Here is a 23,940-nt window from a genome sequence, read left to right on the forward strand (position 1 = left end):
GTGCTATGATATTTTCTAAACCCAGATCGATGACAATCTAATATACTAAACAAATCCAAATAGTCCTGAAGTTGTGACCCTACAATGGATTCAGAGATCTTAGCCAGAAAAGGGATATTTGTGATAGGTCTGTAATTCAAACAATCAGATAAAGACTTATGTCAGTCTTAAATTATAAGAAATACAACTAATACTGATTTGATGATAACCTAGTTGTAGCATTAGGTTGATCTGAATTGATAGCCAGAAGATACCCTCTATTGCAGAATATGCTTAGGGAGTTGTGCAAGTAAATTCTAATTTTATTACCAATTAATGCTCATTATTGCTTGTTAAGTGCTGTTAACGCTGATTGTCTTGCTAAGCCAATTAAGTTATGCACGTTGTTATAGAATACACTTGAATTTTGGCATGGATCTCTAGGCGTGCTATACAGAGTCTGGGGTAAATGGTTGTCCTGTTTGTTGATGGTAAAAGTAATGTTGCTTACCTTTTAAGAGGTGGGGTTTTTTTCCTAGACAGCAGGATTGATAAGGCACACAGTCCCTCTCTCTTCCATGAAAGTTGTCTCAATGAACTTTAGAATCAGCTGAGGAGCAGAGGAGACTGCTGCATTTGGGAAGGGTCGCATGCATGTCGAAAATGTTATACTAAAGGTCTGAGCTGTGGGAGAGCAGTTTCTTCCTTGTGCCATCAGATGGCATCACCATTTTGTGCCTGATCAATACTGCTGTCTGTGAAAAACACCTATTGCAGGTAAGAAAAGTTACTTTCTGTCTGGGTATGGTGAACTTGAGCCATAGGCATCAGAACACTGGTTATTGCACACTGGACAGAGAGAGAAGGAATTGCAGAAAAACAGGAAGGCTTGCTGCTGAAAACTTCTGTGGGGTTTAAGGACTTGTAAAGCTACTTCATGTTTTAAGTTTTTCTTGTTATACTGCATATCAGGAATACTATCTACTTGGTTTACAACGCTGATGGTTTATGATAGAAAAGCTGAAAATAATACAAAAGTTACTGTTCCAACTAAGGTCTAGCCAGAAACAGTAAAGTGATTGTTGGTGTGATTTCATGCTGAATCTCAAACATCCACAGGGCTGTTTGGGGGTTAAATGCTTTGTCAAAGAAGTAAGTTGTTAGAGAACATTTAAACTTCTTTGAGAAGAAACCTGTCTGAAGAAAGAGGTTCTTGAGTTGCTGAGCTATGCAGACAGAAGCTGAGCTGTTTGAAAGAATTAGAGAGAAGGTACCATGTTCTGAACCTGTTTTATTGGCTTGACAGGATGAGCCTGGTCAAGAGCAGATTACTACTACTACTTATCATTTCTATAGCGCTACTAGACCTATGCAGCGCTGTACATTTGAACATGAAGAGACAGTTCCTGCTCAACAGAGCTTACAATCTAATTAGGACAGACAAACAGGACAAATAAGAGAAAAGGGAATTACTAAGGTGGGGATGATAAAATAAGCGTACTGAACAAGTGAGTAATGGTTAGGAGTTAAAAGCAGCATCAAAAAGGTGGACTTTTAGCCTAGATTTGAAGACGGCCAGAGATGGAGCTTGACATACCAGCTCAGGAAGTCTATTCCAGGCATATGGTGCAGCAAGATAAAAGGAACGGAGTCTGGAGTTAGCGGTGGAGGAGAAGGGTGCAGGTAAGAGAGATTTACCCAGTGAACGGAGTTCCCGGGGAGGAGTGTAGGGAGAGATGAGAGTGGAGAGGTACTGAGGAGCTGCAGAGTGAATGCCCTTATAAGTCGATAAGAGGAGTTTGAACTGTATGTGGAAACGGATAGGGAGCCAGTGAAATGCCTTGAGGAGAGAGCTAATATGAGCATAGCGACACTGGTGGAATATAAGTCGTGCAGCAGAATTTTGAACAGATTGAAGAGGGGAGAGATGGGTAAGTGGGAGACCTGTGAGAAGCAAGTTGCAATAGTATAAGCAAGAGGTGATAAGAGTGTGGATAAGGGTTCTGGTAGTGTGCTCAGAAAGGAAAGGATGAATTTTGGTGATACGGGTTTGTAGTTCCTTTGTAGTTTGGTTTTCTCTGCCATAAAGGCTCTTTTAAATAGCCCTGTCCTGTGAGTGAAGGCTAGTGCATTTTTAAAGGACTACTCCCAGGCAGTTCATTACAAGCCTAGGACTTCGGTGATGCTGTACATTTCTGTTAAAAGTTCCCAAGATAAGATTGGGGGCAATAAACTACAAAAGGAGTGCAATGTTACTCTGAATATTTGCCATACTGTCAGAAAGATATCTGAGCCAGATGTGGAAATCGCCTATATACATGCAAATAAGAGGCTTTATAGTGTGGAAATCACCTGTGTGCATGCAAAGGTACTCTGTTTCAAGACAAAGAGCACATGTTCCACCAGAGTCTTCAAGGAGGCATATATAAAGTTGTTTTCCCCAGATTCTATATATGGCGCTCAAAGTTGTATGTGCAAATTTTGGCGTGCGCCCAATTTTTGTATAGAATTTAATTGAGTAATGAGTCAACGCCAATGATTGGATTAATTAACTTGATATACCGCTCTGTACATGAATTTTAGAGCGGTTTACAAATAAAAAAAATTGGGCATTAATTATTGGCACTAATTGGCAACAATTTGTATTTACACATGCATCTTGCTAGGCGCTATTCTATACAGATGTGAGTGTAAATCTTTTAGTGTGCAACTGAAAGGGGGTGTGGCTATGGGAGGGGCATGGGCATTCACTATTATAGAATTTGGGGGATCTGTGCGAGGATTTACACCAAGTTTCAGTTGGTATAAAAGGTACGAATCTCAGCACTGTGCACTATTCTATAAATAATACCCAACTCGGAGCGCTGTTTATAGAATATTGCTAATTTTTTTCAGCACTCAAATTTGGCCGTCATTTACTGCATCTAGTCCTGTATATATAGCAAAGCCCAGGAATTACACAAACACTGATATGTTAACCTTTACTGTTTTTTCAGTGCAAACCTAATAAACCCTGATTGGATAGCCCTGAACACTTCCCATGGGTATGAAAGCCCAACCCATAAACTATTTATGCGTACAACTGGTAAGATTACACATGCTTTTCTTTACAGTACAAAAGTCAGGCTTAACTCCAGCAGTGCCCAGATGCAGAGCAGGTCCTGAGAAGGCTTGCTGGCAGGTGTCACATTACATGATTTCCTTTGGCAAAGATACTATTAGGGATGTTTCTGGGAAAGACCTTGGCCCACTTTCTGTAGATGCTAATTTGTGCATGTCAGGTTCTTGTGAAGTTCGCTCTCTTGTCATTTCCTCAACACTTTCTTGAATTTGTGCCTTATTATTGTTCTTTCCAACCCAGTGTTAGAAATTATACATAAGTGGTCAAAAATCAATGAATGCATGTCTGGGGGTCAAAATAACTCTCTGTTTTTTTTTCATTGTTCCATATTATATGCTGTTATATGTTTTTATAATTATTATGTTGCTTTAAAATCAACTCTCTGAAAATGTAACTGAATGGGACCAAATTTGGTGTGTGGGGAAAAAAGTTAGGATGCATCACGTTTAAAAATAGGCTAAATCGGGTCTTGTTGGGGAGGAGCCTAGAGCAGCAGGTTCCTGACGTTGAGTGTGAGATCATTCTACTGAGTACTCTTACCTCTGCTTTCCTGAAGTTGTCTGATTATGTTGCATACAAACAGGAAGGAGATCGTCAAGGCCATTCCCCACTGGCCGCTGTTGTGCCCCCGAGTCAGCAGAAGATGGATTGCTACACTGTTGGGTCCTCAAAGATATATTCCAGGATTGAAAGCTCTGTTTTGGAATTGGGCGGAGGAGCATCCACTTCTTTGGAGCATGAAACATCTTTGTCTGCCCCAGCTACAAACATCCTGCCATGTCGGCTTTGCCGTTGGGGTGTGTACTGCTACTGGAGCAGCATTGGATGCACCTAGTGAGGGCAGCGCACCGAGCGGTGGACTGCTGAGAAGGAAAATCGAAGGAGTTGTATTAGACACTCCTACAGCGATAACTTTGGAATCGCTAGTGTTACAAGGTCTTAACTCCATGCTTGGAAAAACAGCAGCAAAGGTAACTGCGTTAGTGACAAAGTTTGATGCTTTAAATAAGACTGTGGAAAACAATAAAATCTGACTTTACAACTCAAGTAGAACAGGTTCATTAGAAGTAAAATGTTTTCAGGATTTTAAAATACAGCAGTGGTAGGTAGACTAGTAGTTTGACAGACTGAGCAATTGGAATTACAATAGAAGACTTAATCTTCGTATTTTAAATTTTCTATTTCTCTTGGCACTATCCCTCCCCCCAGTTGATCTTTTAAAGACATATCTTGTGGATATATTGAAGTTTTCCCCAGAAGGTTTGCCGCCTATAAATATTTATTGCTTGCTAGTTGCTATAAAGAATAGAGCGAGGTAGTAACTGAGAGCCTGATCCAGCTTTGGGTTTGAAAAATTGTTGTGCTGTTCTTGAAGAATCAAATACTGAATTAACAGAAAGATCTACCTTATTAGTGCATGATTTTTGAACAAGATGTGAATTTGATTGTGAAGCAATATCTTAGACATTCTCAGGATTTTTTTTTATGGGCAGAAACTGTGGATATACCCAGATATTGCCAAGGTCGCTCAAGAAAGAAGAAAATCTTTTCTCGCAATGAGAGAGGAGGTGAAAAATCTGGGATCCACTTTCCTGTTGGCATTTCCATGTAAATGTATAGTAAGACATAAACAGAGTATGGTTCCCCCCCCCCCCCCCCCCACCCCCTGAAAAACTGCAGGCCTTTCTAGATCTGAAGAAGGTTATCTAATTATGTTTGCACTTGAGGATATCCTGTTAAGCCTTTCTTTTGTATCGTTTTTCTTTTATATCCACTCCTAAGTATATTGGGACTCCCCCCCTCAATTTATTGTGATCTACGGAAGTACAAATTTGAATATTGTTATTGAAAGAATCTTCTGTATTTCTTGCTCAAGAGTAATCTTGTAGATTTGGATTAAATGTAAATAATAAAATAGGCTAAATCAGACTGGTGGATCCAGAGAAATAAACTCCTCAAAAAAGGACCTAAAGCATTTCTATAGGAGAAACAGTTCCAGCTTAACTTAGCAGTAGAGGATTGTTCATTTCAATCTATCTGGCCTCTCTTCTGTACTCTCACAGTCACAGCCACACAGATACACCCTCAGAGGGATTGAAAACAATTCCATGAGACATGCTGTCCACTAAGCACCCTCCTCCACCCCAGTGCTGCCACATCCTTGTCCCTGATGGCGATTCGGATGTTTCTTTTTCTTTGTTGTAAATTCTACTGTGAAACTTACTGTCTGTGCTGTATAGCTTTCGTAATGGCCAATAGCGTGCACCACCTACTTATACTGTACCTGTTGTTGTGGGTGTGTAGTAGCCCCTGTGGTTAAACTGTAAAATCCATGTTTGAACTTTGAGAGTAGCATCTATTGGTTTGATATATTATCACACTTGATTTCATTTTATTATTCTTTCAAAACCACTGCTTCATATAAACACACACACATACCACTGGTTGCAGCCGATTTAGCGAGCATGGTATTCAGCGGGAAAAGGCATAAAGGGGTTCCGCGGGCTGTTTTCAATTCGTGGCAGCAGACAACAGCAATCATATGCTAACAGGCTGATTAGTATTCAAATGTGCATTCCGAGGGACGCACAGCCGTTTATGAGCGTTGCACAGAAAGGACTGCCTACAGTTAGGAAGAGAAATTTTATGGGAGATCTGGAGCAGCTGTAGCATGACAGCCCTTCAAAACCAACTGAGGTCACAGCTATTTTTGCTGCATGGAGGGACAAAAGACCACAGGACCTTTAGAGATATGAAGAAAATGCATGTGGTGGCTTGGCAGAGCACCTATGCTGGAGAAGGATGGGGGTGGCTCCGAGCCTGGACTCACCAGCTGAAGGGGGAAGCTTCAGAGCAAGAGCTTACCAAGGTCACAGAAAAGCAGCTCCCTCCTGCTACTGCCACTTCTTGGCCTCCTGCAGCTCTGGACTGCTATAGTCCTGCTCCCACTTCGATAATGGGGAATGGTGATCTCCAGCTTTGGCTTCCGGGGAGACATTGGGGAGCTGTGGTGGCTTTATGGAACAAAAAAGTGAAAAAAAAAAAAGAAAGAAAACTACACACAGCTTGTATGCGTGTATGAAAGTCATGTGTAGCACATGCTCTTCTGAGTATGCGTAAAGCAGCCACACTTAACGATTGACTGTCCTGCGCATGCATAGCTTAGTGGGTGGATTTTCCCTACCAAGTTGCTCACTGTTTTTGCAAGCAGCTCATTTGCATGCAAATTTGGGGGGGAATCGCTCACTATTTCCACCTCAGTAATTTTTACTGAGGTAGAAATAGCAAACTGTAGTTTCCGGGGGCTTTTGTTCATCGGCGCCATAGTTCGTTCCCCTGCTTTCCTCACTTGCATGACTATCCACCTTTGTAATTTCCATGTTGCTTGTCTTATCTTTTAAAGAGAGATCCCTTCCCCAGTCTCTCTTCACTTGTAGTGCTGCATGTAGTAATAGGGCTTTCTAATTTGTTTCACGGATTTCTATGACTTTGTATTGGAATATACACGGAGAGAAAAGGTTGAAGAGGAATTAAGGTTTTGTGTGTGTTTTTGCTGTTTTATTCCATGTATTTGTGCTATTTATGAGAAGTCATGTTTTATTTATGTCTGTCATAGTTGCAGATCTCACCCAGAGGGTGTTTCATTTTATGAGAGAGGTTGGTAGCTTCAGACACAAACCTGCTAGAATCTTTCAAGCAGGCTTCCCACACATATTAAATAGGAAAATACAGTAAAGGCAGGAAACAAGTTCTGATGGACCACTGGTGCTTTTCTGAATTAGATGTAGCAACATGAGTGCACTATCTGAATTCTTCCTGTCTTACAGTTTTTATTGCAGATTTGATAGTGTACATACCTGGGCTTGTGCTGTATTGTTTCTGTCTGAAAGAAACGTCAGCTAATAAAAAGGCAAGTATCACACTTTGCTATCATTGCTCTGTGAATGTGAAAACATGGGTTAAAAAATAGCAACTATGCAGTTTAAATTAGACAGGCTGGACTGCATATTTCTTAGTTCTTTCCTTTCCCTTCTTTCAGTTGATCATATTGTTTATCTTTCTTTGTGGATTGCCTAAATGTTACAGTGAAATGTAAAATGTTTTCTGCCTGAAGTTTAGGAAACGAACTTGGACTTGCTCTCAGGTTTCTGGTTTGGGGCAAATCAAGAGACACTGGTGGGAGGGGTCAGAAGTCAGACACAGATGTGATTTGATGTTACTTCACCTTCTACAGTCCTATCACAGTAATGTCATTCACCTTTCCAGTCACATCACTGGTGGTTCCCATAATGTAAGGGCAGAAGAGTTGCATAATTAGAGCGGTAGCTTAGGAAGCGTGAGATGAAAGGATGACAGCCTCCTAAATATGTACAGTGTATTATAGATTCAAGCTTTATATATCCCTTGTTTTCAGGTCTCCATTCTACTCTGCATATTGCTTTATCCAGGCCTCATTCTTATTGATTATGGGCATTTTCAGTATCCTTTCACATGGGTTACAAGCACAACCTTTTTGTTCGTTAAATCTGATCTCTTCCCCATCCTCCTCTAAAAGAAAACGCTAAAAAGTATTTGAATGTGGATAAGAGATTACGGTAAGATGGAAAGTAGGGTATACACTATACTTGTTATAATAGCATATTTTTATAGTCTGCTACTGAACGCGTAAGAATGAGATTGTGGATTGTGCTATGTTGCCAGAGCTGATGCAGGGGCAATGGTTGTCCTAGGTGAACTTACAGTCCTGCCCCCGCCACCCAAGATTTTGATAATTAAACTCAATCATGTTCATCACACAAATATCTTATAAAAATTAGCTTAAGTTGCCTCCCCCCCCCCCCCCCCCCAAGAAGCTGTTGCCCTAGGTGTTTGCCTGGTCTTGCCTAATTTTGCACTTATCAAATTAAATAAGAGTAGAGCTGCTGTTCAGAGTATTGCCCGCTACTGTAGAGCGCGATCATGCGGATACTACTGCTAGAGGAGGAGTCTCATACACTTTGCACAGCTGATTTCACTCCACCTTGCGGTAAGTCTTAACTTCTGTGTATGTTAATAATCATCGACTCTCCTTCCCCCTCTTGAGTAGTATCCGCATGATCGCGTTCTACGGTAGCAGGCAATACTCTGAACAGCAGCTCTACTCTTGTTTAATTTGATATTGTAGACATTATCAGTAGAGATCAGCCGCTTTTTGTTTGACAGTAATTTTGCACTTAGGCAAAGGGTTAAGGTGCATCAATGCTGAAGAAGTTTCTTTAGAGACTGGAAAGTCCTGGTTCAACTTTGTACATAACGAAAATCGGTGATCTTCCATGGCTGGAGTAAGGGATATGGTTCCATTCTGACCAGGCAGACACTTGCAGGATCAAAAGCCTAATACACATGTATCCCAGAGCCTTTGTGTAATGTGGCATATTTCATTGTAATATTGAGTGTCTGTACCTGCACATCCTGAAAAGTAAGTTTACATCAGTGTCTTTTATATGAAAAATCTGTAGGTGTGCGTATAGCTTTTCTTGACCTTAACAAAGAAACACATATAACGCTGTGAGTCTTGGCTTTGCATTGTGGGGTGTGCTGGGCCTTTCGTGTAACTGGCACCTACTAGGATCATTGGCCTTTTGCTTGGCCCTGAATTATAAACAGATGGAACTTTATCACGCTTTGCCTTTCTTTTGTTACCTTCTAGGAAAATGCTTTAAACAAGGCCTCAATGGAAGGGGGTAAGTGCCTTTATTTCTACTTCATTGTATGGAATTTCAAGCTCTTGAGTTGGGAGGTAATAAAGTGACTGAATTAAATGTGCATGCATGGATTGGGTCAGTGGACCCAGCAACAATGAGGGAGATTTTGGGCCATTCCTGAATTTCAGGCAACCCTACCCTGATGTATTCTGGAACCTGCAGCACAGATTCAGTGGGTAGAATCAAGAACTACAAATACCACACTGCTTTTGGGATGTAAGTTCAAAACCAGGAATGGCAAAAGTCTCCTTCCTGGAACTTAGAAACTTGGCAGCTGTGATAAATCAGTGTTTTGTCAGGCTGGCCCTGAAGTACACTCTAGGTTAGTCTAAGGATGTCCGCAGTGAATATGAGTGAGGGAAATTTGTATACATTGCCTTCATTACATGCAAATCTCTCTTGCATATTCATTGTAGGCCTCCAGAAAACTATATTGGCTCCAAGACCAGCTTGCATATCGCGGTCATGCTGGGGGTGCTGAGCAGGCAGTGATCACAGCTCTCAGGAGGTAGACTAGCACTGAAATCTGTTGATGCATACCCTAAATTTGAAAGGGATGTTTTGTAAATATACTTCAGCTAGAGAAATGCCACTGCAGACGAAGTTACTGAGAACAGTGTGGGAGGAGAAAACCCTCATGGCTGATGGCAGGTGAAGGTATGTAGCTGCAGTGGCATATCTAGGGTAGTTACACCTGGGACTGGTCATTTTTTAACACCCCCCCTCCAAAATCCAGTACTAGGCATACCGAAAATACAAAACACTCAGGACCTATAGAGCAAAGGAAAAGCGAATGCTACATACCTGTAGAAGGTATTCTCCGAGGACAGCAGGCTGATTGTTCTCACTGATGGGTGACGTCCACGGCAGCCCCTCCAATCGGAATCTTCACTAGCAAAGTCCTTTGCTAGCCCTCGCGCGCCTGCGCACACCGCGCATGCGCGGCCGTCTTCCCGCCCGAAACCGGCTCGAGCCGGCCAGTCCAGTCCAGTATGTAGCAAGACAATACAAGGGAAGACACAACTCCAAAGGGGAGGCGGGCGGGTTTGTGAGAACAATCAGCCTGCTGTCCTCGGAGAATACCTTCTACAGGTATGTAGCATTCGCTTTCTCCGAGGACAAGCAGGCTGCTTGTTCTCACTGATGGGGTATCCCTAGCCCCCAGGCTCACTCAAAACAACAACCATGGTCAATTGGGCCTCGCAACGGCGAGGACATAACTGAGATTGACCTAAAAAATTTACCAACTAACTGAGTGCAGCCTGGAACAGAACAAACAGGGCCCTCGGGGGGTGGAGTTGGATCCTAAAGCCCAAACAGGTTCTGAAGCACTGACTGCCCGAACCGACTGTCGCGTCAGGTATCCTGCTGCAGGCAGTAATGAGATGTGAATGTGTGGACAGATGACCACGTCGCAGCTTTGCAAATCTCTTCAATGGTGGCTGACTTCAAGTGGGCTACCGACGCAGCCATGGCTCTAACATTATGAGCCGTGACATGACCCTCAAGAGCCAGCCCAGCCTGGGCGTAAGTGAAGGAAATGCAATCTGCTAGCCAATTGGATATGGTGCGTTTCCCTACAGCCACTCCCCTCCTATTGGGATCAAAAGAAACAAACAATTGGGCGGACTGTCTGTTGGGCTGTGTCCGCTCCAGATAGAAGGCCAATGCTCTCTTACAGTCCAAGGTGTGCAGCTGACGTTCAGCAGGGCAGGAATGAGGACGGGGAAAGAATGTTGGCAAGACAATTGACTGGTTCAGATGGAACTCCGACACAACCTTCGGCATGAACTTAGGGTGAGTGCGGAGGACTACTCTGTTATGATGAAATTTTGTGTAAGGGGCCTGGGCTACCAGGGCCTGAAGCTCACTGACTCTACGAGCTGAAGTAACTGCCACCAAGAAAATGACCTTCCAGGTCAAGTACTTCAGATGGCAGGAATTCAGTGGCTCAAAAGGAGGTTTCATCAGCTGGGTGAGAACGACATTGAGATCCCATGACACTGTAGGAGGCTTGACAGGGGGCTTTGACAAAAGCAAACCTCTCATGAAGCGAACAACTAAAGGCTGTCCTGAGATCGGCTTACCTTCCACACGGTAATGGTATGCACTGATTGCACTAAGATGAACCCTTACAGAGTTGGTCTTGAGACCAGACTCAGACAAGTGCAGAAGGTATTCAAGCAGGGTCTGTGTAGGACAAGAGCGAGGATCTAGGGCCTTGCTGTCACACCAGACGGCAAACCTCCTCCATAGAAAGAAGTAACTCCTTTTAGTGGAATCTTTCCTGGAAGCAAGCAAGATGCGGGAGACACCCTCTGACAGACCCAAAGAGGCAAAGTCTACGCTCTCAACATCCAGGCCGTGAGAACCAGGGACCGGAGGTTGGGATGCAGAAGCGCCCCTTCGTCCTGTGTGATGAGGGTCGGAAAACACTCCAATCTCCACGGTTCTTCAGAGGACAACTCCAGAAGAAGAGGGAACCAGATCTGACGCGGCCAAAAAGGAGCAATCAGAATCATGGTGCCTCGGTCTTGCTTGAGTTTCAACAAAGTCTTCCCCACCAGAGGTATGGGAGGATAAGCATACAGCAGGCCCTCCCCCCAGTCCAGGAGGAAGGCATCCGATGCCAGTCTGCCGTGGGCCTGAAGCCTGGAACAGAACTGAGGGACTTTGTGGTTGGCTCGAGATGCGAAGAGATCCACCAAGGGGGTGCCCCACACCTGGAAGATCTGTCGCACTACACGAGAATTGAGCGACCACTCGTGAGGTTGCATAATCCTGCTCAACCTGTCGGCCAGACTGTTGTTTACGCCTGCCAGGTATGTGGCTTGGAGCACCATGCCGTGACGGCGAGCCCAGAGCCACATGCTGACGGCTTCCTGACACAGGGGGCGAGATCCGGTGCCCCCCTGCTTGTTGACGTAATACATGGCAACCTGGTTGTCTGTCTGAATTTGGATAATTTGGTGGGACAGCCGATCTCTGAAAGCCTTCAGAGCGTTCCAGATCGCTCGTAGCTCCAGAAGATTGATCTGCAGATCGCGTTCCTGGAGGGACCAGCTTCCTTGAGTGTGAAGCCCATCGACATGAGCTCCCCACCCCAGGAGAGACGCATCCGTGGTCAGCCCTTTTTGTGGCTGAGGAATTTGGAAAGGACGTCCCAGAGTCAAATTGGACCAAATCGTCCACCAATACAGGGATTTGAGAAAACTCGTGGACAGGTGGATCACGTCCTCTAGACCCCCAGCAGCCTGATACCACTGGGAGGCTAGGGTCCATTGAGCAGATCTCATGTGAAGGCGGGCCATGGGAGTCACATGAACTGTGGAGGCCATGTGGCCCAGCAATCTCAACATCTGCCGAGCTGTGATCTGCTGGGACGCTCGCACCCGCGAGACGAGGGACAACAAGTTGTTGGCTCTCGTCTCTGGGAGATAGGCGCGAGCCGTCCGAGAATCCAGCAGAGCTCCTATGAATTCGAGTTTCTGCACAGGGAGAAGATGGGACTTTGGATAATTTATCACAAACCCCAGTAGCTCCAGGAGCCGAATAGTCATCTGCATGGACTGCAGGGCTCCTGCCTCGGATGTGTTCTTCACCAGCCAATCGTCGAGATATGGGAACACGTGCACCCCCAGCCTGCGAAGTGCCGCTGCTACCACAGCCAAGCACTTTGTGAACACCCTGGGCGCAGAGGCGAGCCCAAAGGGTAGCACACAGTACTGGAAGTGACGTGTGCCCAGCTGAAATCGCAGATACTGTCTGTGAGCTGGCAGTATCGGGATGTGCGTGTAGGCGTCCTTCAAGTCCAGAGAGCATAGCCAATCTTTTTCCTGAATCATAGGAAGAAGGGTGCCCAGGGAAAGCATCCTGAACTTTTCTTTTACGAGATATTTGTTCAGGGCCCTTAGGTCTAGGATGGGACGCATCCCCCCTGTTTTCTTTTCCACAAGGAAGTACCTGGAATAGAATCCCAGCCCTTCTTGCTCGGATGGCACGGGCTCGACCGCATTGGCGCTGAGAAGGGCGGAGAGTTCCTCTGCAAGTACCTGCTTGTGCTGGAAGCTGTAAGACTGAGCTCCCGGTGGACAATTTGGAGGTTTTAAGGCCAAATTGAGGGTGTATCCTTGCCGGACTATTTGGAGAACCCACTGATCGGAGGTTATGAGAGGCCACCTTTGGTGAAAAGCTTTCAACCTCCCTCCGACTGGCAGGTCGCCCGGCACTGACACTTAGACTTCGGCTATGCTCTGCTGGAGCCAGTCAAAAGCTCGCCCCTTGCTTTTGCTGGGGAGCCGAGGGGCCTTGCTGAGGCGCACGCTGCTGACGAGAGCGAGCGCGCTGGGGCTTTGCCTGGGCCGCAGGCTGTCGAGAAGGAGGATTGTACCTACGCTTGCCAGAAGAGTAGGGAACAGTCTTCCTTCCCCCGAAAAATCTTCTACCTGTAGAGGTAGATGCTGAAGGCTGCCGGCGGGAGAACTTGTCGAATGCGGTGTCCCGCTGGTGGAGATGCTCTACCACCTGTTCGACTTTCTCTCCAAAAATGTTATCCGCACGGCAAGGCGAGTCCGCAATCCGCTGCTGGAGTCTATTCTCCAGGTCGGCGGCACGCAGCCATGAGAGCCTGCGCATCACCACACCTTGAGCAGCGGCCCTGGATGCAACATCAAAGGTGTCATACACCCCTCTGGCCAGGAATTTTCTGCACGCCTTCAGCTGCCTGACCACCTCCTGAAAAGGCTTGGCTTGCTCAGGGGGAAGAGCATCAACCAAGCCCGCCAACTGCCACACATTGTTCCGCATGTGTATGCTCATGTAGAGCTGGTAAGACTGGATTTTGGCCACGAGCATAGAAGAATGGTAGGCCTTCCTCCCAAAGGAGTCTAAGGTTCTAGGGTCTTTGCCCGGGGGCGCCGAAGCATGCTCCCTAGAACTCTTAGCCTTCTTTAGGGCCAAATCCACAACTCCAGAGTCGTGAGGCAACTGAGTGCGCATCAGCTCTGGGTCCCCATGGATCCGGTACTGGGACTCAATTTTCTTGGGAATGTGGGGATTAGTTAGTGGTTTTGTCCAGTTCGCCAGCAATGTCTTTTTTAGGACATGGTGCATGGGTACTGTGGACGCTTCCTTAGGTGGAGAAGGATAGTCCAGGAGCTCAAACATTTCAGCCCTGGGCTCGTCCTCCACAACCACCGGGAATGGGATGGCCGTAGACATCTCCCGGACAAAGGAAGCGAAAGACAGACTCTCAGGAGGAGAAAGCTGTCTTTCAGGAGAGGGAGTGGGATCAGAAGGAAGACCCTCAGACTCCTCGTCAGAGAAATATCTGGGGTCCTCCTCTTCCTCCCACGAGGCCTCACCTTCGGTGTCAGACACAAGTTCACGAACCTGTGTCTGCAACCTCGCCCGGCTCGACTCCGTGGAGCCACGTCCACGATGGGGGTGTCGAGAGGTAGATTCCCTCGCCCGCATCGGCGAAGCTCCCTCCGCCGACGTAGTCGGGGAGCCCTCCTGGGAGGTGGCCGCAGTCGGCACCGCACGCGGTACCGACGTCGGGGACCTCACCCCGGGCGATGGGCCAGCCGGCGCCACGCTCGATGGTACCGGAGGCGCAAGCACCGCCGGTACCGGAGGGGTAGGGCGCAACAGCTCTCCCAGAATCTCCGGGAGAACGGCCCGGAGGCTCTCGTTCAGAGCGGCTGCAGAGAAAGGCAGAGAGGTCGATGCAGGCGTCGACGTCAGAACCTGTTCCGGGCGAGGAGGCTGTTCCGGGCTGTCCAGAGTGGAGCGCATCGACACCTCCTGAACAGAGGGTGAGCGGTCCTCTCGGTGCCGATGCCTGCTGGGTGCCGACTCCCTCGGCGACCCAGAGCTCTCGGTGCCGACGCGGGGAGGAGACCGGTGTCGATGCTTCTTCGACTTTTTCCGAAGCATGTCACCGGAGCTCCCCGGCACCGACGAGGAGGACGTAGAATCCAGCCGTCGCTTCCTCGGGGCCGAGGCCGAAGGAGGTCGGTCTCGGGGGGGCTGTACCGCAGGAGCCCTCAGGGTAGGAGGAGACCCACCCGAAGGCTCACCGCCACCAGCAGGGGAATGGACAGCCCTCACCTGCACTCCCGACGATGCACCGCCGTCCGACGACATCAGCAGACGAGGTCCCGGTACCACCGACGTCGATGCAGCTATCCGATGTCCCGGCGCCGATGCCTCGATGCACTCGATGCACTGGCGGCCGAGGATGAAGCTCTGGACGCTGAAGACGTCGATGCACTCGATACCCTCGGTGCCGATGCCGACGAAGAGCCCGAGGACAAAACGTTCCACTGGGCCAATCTCGCTACCTGAGTCCGCTTTTGTAAAAGGGAACACAGACTGCAGGCCTGAGGGCGGTGCTCGGCCCCCAGACACCGAAGACACGACGCGTGTCTATCAGTGAGCGAGATAATCTGGGCGCACTGGGTGCACTTTCTGAAGCCGCTGGAAGGCTTCGATGTCATGGGCGGAAAAATCACGCCGGCGAAATCAAAATCCGAAATGACGAAAATGAGCACCAAAAACTTTTAGGGAGAAAATCTCGACCGAGGCCGAAAAGAGGCCTACCCCGACGACGAAAGAAAACTTACCGGGGCAAAGACTGAAAAATACGGGAAGGGGCAAAACGAAACCCGAGGGGCTTCCGGAGTACTTCCCGACAATTTTAAGGATTTTCCGAAGAAAAAAAAAAGAACACGTCAAAGAAAAGGACACGCGAGGTCGACTTTCCGGGGCTCGACACGGCGAAAACACGACCGTACCGAGTGCGGACAAAAGAAGACTGGCCGGCTCGAGCCGGTTTCGGGCGGGAAGACGGCCGCGCATGCGCGCGAGGGCTAGCAAAGGACTTTGCTAGTGAAGATTCCGATTGGAGGGGCTGCCGTGGACGTCACCCATCAGTGAGAACAAGCAGCCTGCTTGTCCTCGGAGAAAGGAAAGCATCTTAAACACTACAGTGAGCTCTAGAACATCAATTCACCTATTGTAAAACGAAACCAGCCAGAATAGTACAGATCATCGATCCTGCACAGTCAGTGCCAACTGAAAGCCATGTCTTTTTCAAAAACACAGATACACCCTAATCCACTATAGAATAAGTAATCATAAACTTTCTATTTAGACAAAAATTAAACTGAACCCCCAAGATGCCAGACTCTGCATACAATGCAACACACAGAAACAGAAAATGTCCCCCAGTACTGTGCAAAATATAAAGACAGCAGATGTAAATTTGAAAAAAACTAACAAATACCAATCACCACTTTACAAATTAACAAATAGAAATAAAACAAATATAGAAAATAAAATAATACCATTTTATTGGACTAATACATTTAGCTGTCAGAGGCCAAAACCTCCTTCCTCAGGTCAATACAGTATAGTGCTGTCACAGTATCCTATCCTGACCTGAGGAAGGGGGTTTTGTTCTCCAAAAGTTAGTCAAAATGCATTAAAATTAGTCCAATAAAAAGAATACCTTATTTACGTGTTCTATTTATAAACATTTATTAGCACATCTACAATACTACTTTATCCTAAAGCAAAAAAATAAAAATATAAATTTTATTTACAGTTTGTTGTCTCTGGTTTCTGCTTTCCTCAACTTCTTTTCACTGTCTTCCGTTCATCCAGCATCTGTCTTCGCTCTCTCTGCCATCCAGTGTCTGTCCTCTCTCCCTGCCCCTTCCATCCACTGCCTGCCCTTTCTCTCTCCTTTCCATCCAGATCTGCCTTCTATCTCTGCCCCTTCCATCCACCATCTGCCCGTCTGCCCTCTCTCTCTCTCCTCCTTCCATCCACTGCCTGCCCTTTCTCTCTTTGCTCTCCCTCTCCCATTCATCCAGGGTCTGCCCGCCCCCTCTTTTCGACCTGCAGTTTCAGCCCCCAGTCCCCACAGTTTCAGCCCTGCCCCTTTCCAGCCCCCAATTCCAGTACTAGCCCCCTTATCCCACCTACCCTCCTTTTCAGCCCCCAGTTCCAGTCCCCTTCATCCACATGCCTTGCATTAGGGCCCCCCTTTTCAGCCCCAGACCCATTCTCCCACCTGCCCCAGGCATGGCCCCATTCTCCCTCCTGACCCCTTCTCAGACCCCAGTTCCAGGCCCCTTCTCCCATCTGAACCCCTCCTCCCAGACCCAGTCCCCGCCTCCCCCCTCCCCGATCCAGTCCCCACCTGTCTACCAGCTCTGTCGACAGATGACCCTCTTTTCCTGCCACCCGTACGGCACCTAGTCTTTAAAACAAATCTGTGAAGCGCCTTGCGTCTGCTCTGCTGTAAATGAAGCAAATCGCCTTGTCGCGTCGGGCCTTCCCTCACTGTGTCCCGCCCTCGCCGAAATATCAAGTTACATCAGAGGGCGGGACACAGTGAGGGAAGGCCCGACGCGACAAGGCGATTTGCTTCATTTACAGCAGAGCAAACGTGAGGCGCTTCTCAGATTTGTTTTAAAGGCTGGGTGCAGGCCAGGTGGCAGGAGAAGAGGGTCAACGGAGCTGGTGGTAGGCAGGTGGGGACTGCGGCACCAGCGGAGCACCCTCCCACCTGCTGACACCCGGGGCAGACCGCCCCCACCACCCTGCCCTTGGTACGCCACTGTGTAGCTGCTTTGCCTTGTCATCAAGAGCAGCAAGTAAGGTTGTAGCAGGCTCTAGAAGGAGGGATACGAAGCCAAAGAAAGTGCTTATACGACCCCCCCCCCCCCCCCCCAGTTCTCCAATACTGGTAATTCACGTGGTTTAGTTGGACTTGTTACCGTTTTTAGGAATTTTTTGAACATTCACTAATACATTGTAAATCTGATTTTGTTTTCTTGTTTTCATGGGCATAGTTTAACAGTTTCATTGGGGGAGGGGGAGGCAAAAGGTGGGGCATGGCACATTAGCATATTCATTCACATACATACATCTTATATATATACATTATAGTTATTCAAAACACACACACACCTAGAACACTGAATATGAAGCCATCATATATATATATATATATCTATATATATATATATCTATATATATCTATATCTATCTATCTATCAATTTCTATGGGGACAAACTTTGTTTTAGCGCACCACTGATAAGTGCAAGATTCGCTTATATGCACATGCTGAAGAAATTCAACAACCTCCTGTCACTTTTGCAAGAGCGCTGGAGAGTCTCAACACCATGCGGGCCTATCTGGAGGCCACTGGATGTCAGTGCTATGACAGTTTTTATGACATAGTCTATGGAATTCAAGGACACAAGAATGTACAGAGGACTATGATTACTTCAAGTAAGCCTAACGTCAGTTAATGGAGACTGTATACTGTACGTATAATAAACAGTACTGTACATATGTTTATCAGATGTCAAGCTAGCCAGACTCTACAAGCAGGGCAATACTGGTAAGAGAGAAACAGAAATGTTTTTTTTTTCTCTTGTACTCTGCAAAATACAATACTAAATAAAAATAAATGTACATTTCACAAAGCAGGCACATATCAATCTTTAAAAAATTGTAAATAAAAATAATATTTTTCTTTTCTACCTTTGTTGTCTGAGCCCTTTATTTTTCCAATTGGGCTGATCCCATTCTCTTCCACTTTCCATGTGTCAGTCTTCTAAATTCTTTTCCAGTTTGGCTTTTCCATCTCTTCTCTCTCGTCTTGTTGTCTTCCTTTCCTATTCAGTCACTAAGAAGCCCCACTCATCTTCTGCTCTGTTCACCTTCACCCCACACCCCTAGTCGCATCTGTCTTCTGCTCCCTCTCCCCCATACCTCCTAGTCCCATTCATCTTCTGCTCCGTCTCCCTCCCCCACTGAGTCCCACTCATCTTCTCTATTCCCTTCCCTCCACCCCCTAGTCCCATCCATCTTCTGCTCCTTCTCTTTCCCACCCACCCCCTAGTCCCATCCATCTTCTGCCCCTTCTCCATCTCCATCTCTGTCTCTCACTCACCCCCCCCCCCCCATGGTCTCATTTTTTTTTACACTTCCTGCCCAGGCCCGCCCCTGTTTCTCTCAATCTCCGAGCCCCCCCACCCCACCCCGCCGCACTGGAGTCTTCCAGTGGTGCCCTGTATCCCCCCCCCCCCCAGTCTTCCAATCCCCCGAGCTGCCAGAAGCCTCGGCGAAAGCAGCACGCACATTGCTTTAGACCTGCTCCAGAAGCCCTTTTCTCTTCCACAGCTCCCGCCTACGGGGGAACAGGAAGTTGAAGGAGAAAGAAAGGCTTCTGGGGGCAGGTCTAAAGCAGAGTGTGTGCTGCTGCTTTCTCGAAGGGGCTGCCGGTGGCTCGGGGGATTGGAAGATGGTGTGAAAGCTCAAGTCGTTTGGGGGGCACTGCTCCCCCTCACCCTCCCTAAACTACGCCTATGCTTGTTTTGGGGTTTTTTTTTTGTTTATATGTGCAGTCATAAATCCTAGTATGAATCTTTACACAAAAGGCACATTATGGTCTATGACTCACAAGGTACATGAAACAGCATTTTTGAAAGAACGTCCAAGTTAGAATTAGGGCGTCCCACTCAGCATCCAAAAACTCCTCTCCATTTACAGCTATTTTTGAACAGGAAGAATGTTGGGTTTCCTGTTGAAAAATATGTGAGAAAGTCCCACACCATTTTCCAAAATAAAACATCCAAATTATGAACGCCGAATAATCAGGGATAAAGATGTCTATCTGGCAGCATTTGCACAAAAATGGCTACACAGATGTCCCTGCAGAGCAGAGGGGTAGCTCAGTGGTCAGTGCAGGGGACTTTAATCTAGGGCACCCAAGTTCATATTCTATTACAACTGTTATTTTAAATGGTGAGCCCTCCAGAGACATGGAAATAACTACTGTACCTAACTGTACACCACCTCAATAGGCCTCAGGCTTGCAGGTGTCCTTAATATTTAGGAACAGTAGGTATATTTCTGTTTCTTCAGGGCTCCCAAGTTAAAGGTAAAATAACAGAGTTGAAGTGGGATTTGAACCTGGGTCCCTTGGTTTACAGTCCACTGCACTGCACTGACCACTATGCTACCCTTCAGACCTGCTTGATGCTTTGTTCAGAATGCCCACAATACCTGGTGTTGTCAGGGAGCCTACTTTCCCTTTCTGGTGTCATTTTCAGTGGTGGGGGGGGCACAGTAACCACTGGGGGGGTTATGGAGAGGTCATGCCTTAATCCTTCTAGTGGTAAGCTGCTCAATCAGGGCACCTTTTTATACCCTAAATGTGATTGAAACAGATCTAACTTAGGACGCCCTTCTTTTTTGACTTGGACATTTCTTCCCATTCGATTATTATTATTACTGGGGACGACCATCTCTAAGGTCAACCTAAATGTTGAGATTTGGGTGTCCCCGACCGTATTCTCGAAACGAAAGATGGACACCCATCTCGTTTTGATAATACAGGTTTCCCAGCCGGGACGTCCCGCGAGGACACCCTCAGGAAAACTTGGGTGCCCCGTTTGATTATGCCCCTCTAAGTCACCCAATTTTGTTTTTAAAATAAATTATTCAAGTGTACACGGTACTATCCTGTGCCAATCCTGTAAAGTAGTGTTTGAGCTGAAGTACAGTATTGAGTGAATACTAGGAAGGATTAGTTTTCATTGACTGTTGAATGTGTGGCATGGTCTGCTCAGTGCTCATATTCAGATTGATTTGGGCTGATTTCATCAAGTTACAAAGTCTTAACAATGTTGAGTTATGCCATTGTATGGCTGCATGTAAAGAAGGAACAGTTTCTTTCCAATCCCCTCTCCATCAATATATTTCCAATCCCCTCCCTAAAAACACAATAATAAGATACAATGCTTTAACTTTACCTTACCTTACAATAAGAATATTAAGGATGGCATAAAAGGTATAATTGTTTAGAAAAATTAAATAAGCACTGGAAAGTAAAGAAATATTGCTAATCAAATAGCTATGAAATCAGAGAATTGATTTATAAATGGGAGCCAATGAAATAAACAAATGGAATGTTCTAATTGGATAATTATTGATCCATGGACTTGCTCTGATCACCTTCTAGTAAATAGGAAGGAATTTCTCTTATTTTTTTATCTGAGCCATACAGTTCATCAGGACTTTTTGTTTTCCCTTAATCACCAGAAAAAGCTAGTTATGGTAATTTATTCACGGTCAGGGCAGGTGAAATGAACAGAATATATGTAGCAGACCTCTTAGGTGGCCAGGGCTCAAGACTGCTCTGGGGCCTACAGTGATTTTATTTTTTATGGGTTCTGAGAGGTGGTGGGAAGAATTAGTCTTCAGGGCCCTCTTAGAAGTTGGTCTCTCACCTCTTCACTCTTTTCCTGTCTCATTACTGGTTGAGTAAAAAGAATATCATTTCCTGTGTAAATTTACAGTAACTCAAGTGGGAGACAAACATTAAAGACCAAAACAAATCTCTAAAGTTCTGGAAGTTGTCCTTGTGGTTTTTCACCTTTTTCACTGTGAGATTCAGACACTCACTCTCACATCTCCCAAGAAACCAAGCTTAGCTCCTGTCTCCTTAACAGCGAGGCAGTCTTGCTGTGCACCCTGCATGCCACACTGCTTCCCATTTAATTAATTAATTAACTGACTTATAAAAAGTTTTATACTCTTTCCTTGATTAAAAAAAATACCAGTCAAGATGGTGTACTAAACCAATTCAATACATCATAAAAAACAGAATTCATAAAATGTACAAAATCAAGAGAAAACTCTTGGTGGTGTACTCTTAATAGGACTAAACTCATGGGAGTGGTTTTCTTGTAGTCAGGTTGAGATCTCTCTCTCTGGGTGGTATGCCAGTTATTGTCACTAATTTTCTCGTTATCAATTATATTGCATGTGCAAGTTGGATGCACGCTCAAATTTGTATGTGCATTTTTGGCGACTTTTTAGAATTGGGGAGTTAGTGCAGAGGCTAATTGGAAATTCAGAAGTCAGAAGTTTAGTCAGTTCCTTTATTATACTTTATTTATTTAGAACATTTATAACCAGCACAATCCGTAGAGCTCTTGGTGGTTTACAATAAGTACATTCACAGAAATGAAATGACATGGCATTACAAAAACAGAGACCATCACATAAAACAGCACATCAAGGAATCATCACACAGTCAGCAAACTAACATCAACTACATAGTACACACACATTTACCTGAGCCAAAAGGACTCGTATCTATTCCGAGGCATGCAGGTCACCAAATGCCTCTAAGAATAACAATGTTTTTAGCTCCCACCTAAATTGATCCAAGGCCTTCAAAGACCTTATGTAAAAATAGATAATTTGTCCTGTAATTTAGGCCCCCAAAATTTAAAAGAAAACTTTCAATATTGATCAAGCTTGACAACCTGAAAAGATGGCACCTCTAAAAGGTTTGCGCTAGTAGATCACAAAGCTCTTGCAGGTTGGTTACGTACACAAAGTAGAGGAAATAACTGGAGAAACTTTGAACATTAATAATAAAGTTTTAAAAGTGATCCTTTGTTTTAATAGGGAGCTGATGCACAGCTTTTAAAATAGGAGTAACATGAATATATTGGGAATATCCAAAAAAAGGACTCTAGCTGCTTCATTTTGAGCAATCTGCAAGGCTCTTAAAATATTCCCACGCAAGCCCAGAAGTAGACCATTACAGTAATCAAAGCATGGGATAACTATACTCTGAATAATTAAATGGAAGTTTGAGAAATAAGAAGATCTCACAGCTGCCTAGTCAACCTTAGCCTGTAAAATACTTAATCACTTTCTGAACATGAATTTCATTGTTAGGTTAGAATCCAGCATGACACCTAGATGTCTCATAGAATTAACGATTGGGATACACATATTACCAAAGATAAAATCAGAAGGAATTCTATTGATTGAAGACCAGATAGAATCCAGATCTGAGTTTTTGCAGTATTCAGTTGAAGATGATTACCCCACAACCATTGATTAACAGCATTCAAATAGTAAGTATGTAAACTTAAAAAATATCCTCAAAGGAGCTGATGACTTCCACCAAAAATTGAATGTCATCTGCATACAGTTTATAAGTAAGCTGAAAAGTATTCGGGAGTCTATACAGAGGTAACAAAAAGATGTTAAACAGCATAGCGGAAACAGCTGAACACTGTGGCATGCCCGATAAAACAATCTGGCTCAGTTGGTAAGTTACATCATTTAGCAGAATTCACTGTGAAGGCTTACTTGCGCTGAATGGTACAAACTTGATGGATTGTTAGTTCATGTTTTGTTGGGTTTTGTTTTTTGTTCGACATTGAACTTCCGTCAACCAACTGTTCTTGTGTTGCAGGCTAGCTTTGCTAATGAAAGTTGCCTTCACTGTGGTTGCATCATTTGCTCTGTGCTGGCTACCGTTTTTGACAGACCTTGAGCAAATTCTAGAAGTACTCAGAAGACTCTTCCCAGTTGATCGAGGACTCTTTGAGGCATGCTTACATTTTCTTTATATTTATTTATTTATTTATATATTTCTGTTGGTGTGTCCCCCCCCCCCCCCCCCAATTTTTCAGGATCCCTCAGCAATCCAAGAATCCTTTGCCTTGACCTTTTGGAGGTTTTCTTTAGGTTGCAGAGGCAGCACTAGTAATTGGAGAGGACGGCTTCTGCTGTCGTGTCTTGTCAGTATTCAGTGTAGCGTTTAACCCTGAGATCAGCTGGCATCTTCCAGAATACTATCTTTATTAAATCACTCACTCATTTTTTCCATTGAAACTGATTTCATAGTTAAACTTTAGTCTGCAAATGTATGTACAAGAGTCTGTTTCACCTATCTGATAATATATGTGGTATGCAGCTATCACAGGTCAGAAAATAATTTCTTGTGCCTGTAGAAGATGCTGATTATTAAATCACACTTCTGCTGCCAAAATGAAACACTGTTTGTGCTATGCAATATTTGACGAAGAAGGGCAACCTTCGAAAGCTAATCAAGAAATGTATTAAGTTATGTCCAATAAAAAAGGTATCCTTATTTTCTTTTCCATGTTTTATTTTGTTTGATTTCTATTGATAACCTTTAAGAGTGGACTAACACGGCTACCACACCTCTCTACACCGGGACGTTTTGCGATTGTGCCCCT

At 45.3% G+C, this 23,940-nt stretch overlaps 1 protein-coding gene across 2 annotated transcripts in view; it reads left to right on the plus strand.

The window, feature by feature from the left end:
* The window catches only part of ALG6 (ALG6 alpha-1,3-glucosyltransferase), a 72,405-nt gene that overhangs the window by 21,365 nt on the left and 27,100 nt on the right, over positions 1–23,940 (plus strand). For both annotated transcript variants that reach the window (XM_030206896.1, XM_030206898.1), the window contains exons 4-8: positions 2,976–3,064; positions 6,928–7,010; positions 7,515–7,579; positions 8,638–8,823; positions 23,151–23,286. In XM_030206896.1, the coding sequence (XP_030062756.1) occupies positions 2,976–3,064; positions 6,928–7,010; positions 7,515–7,579; positions 8,638–8,823; positions 23,151–23,286 (559 nt within the window). The remainder of the gene's footprint in view (positions 1–2,975; positions 3,065–6,927; positions 7,011–7,514; positions 7,580–8,637; positions 8,824–23,150; positions 23,287–23,940) is intronic.

This window comes from Microcaecilia unicolor, chromosome 6 (genome assembly GCF_901765095.1).
Source record: "Microcaecilia unicolor chromosome 6, aMicUni1.1, whole genome shotgun sequence".
Classification (NCBI taxonomy): Eukaryota; Metazoa; Chordata; class Amphibia; order Gymnophiona; family Siphonopidae; genus Microcaecilia; species Microcaecilia unicolor.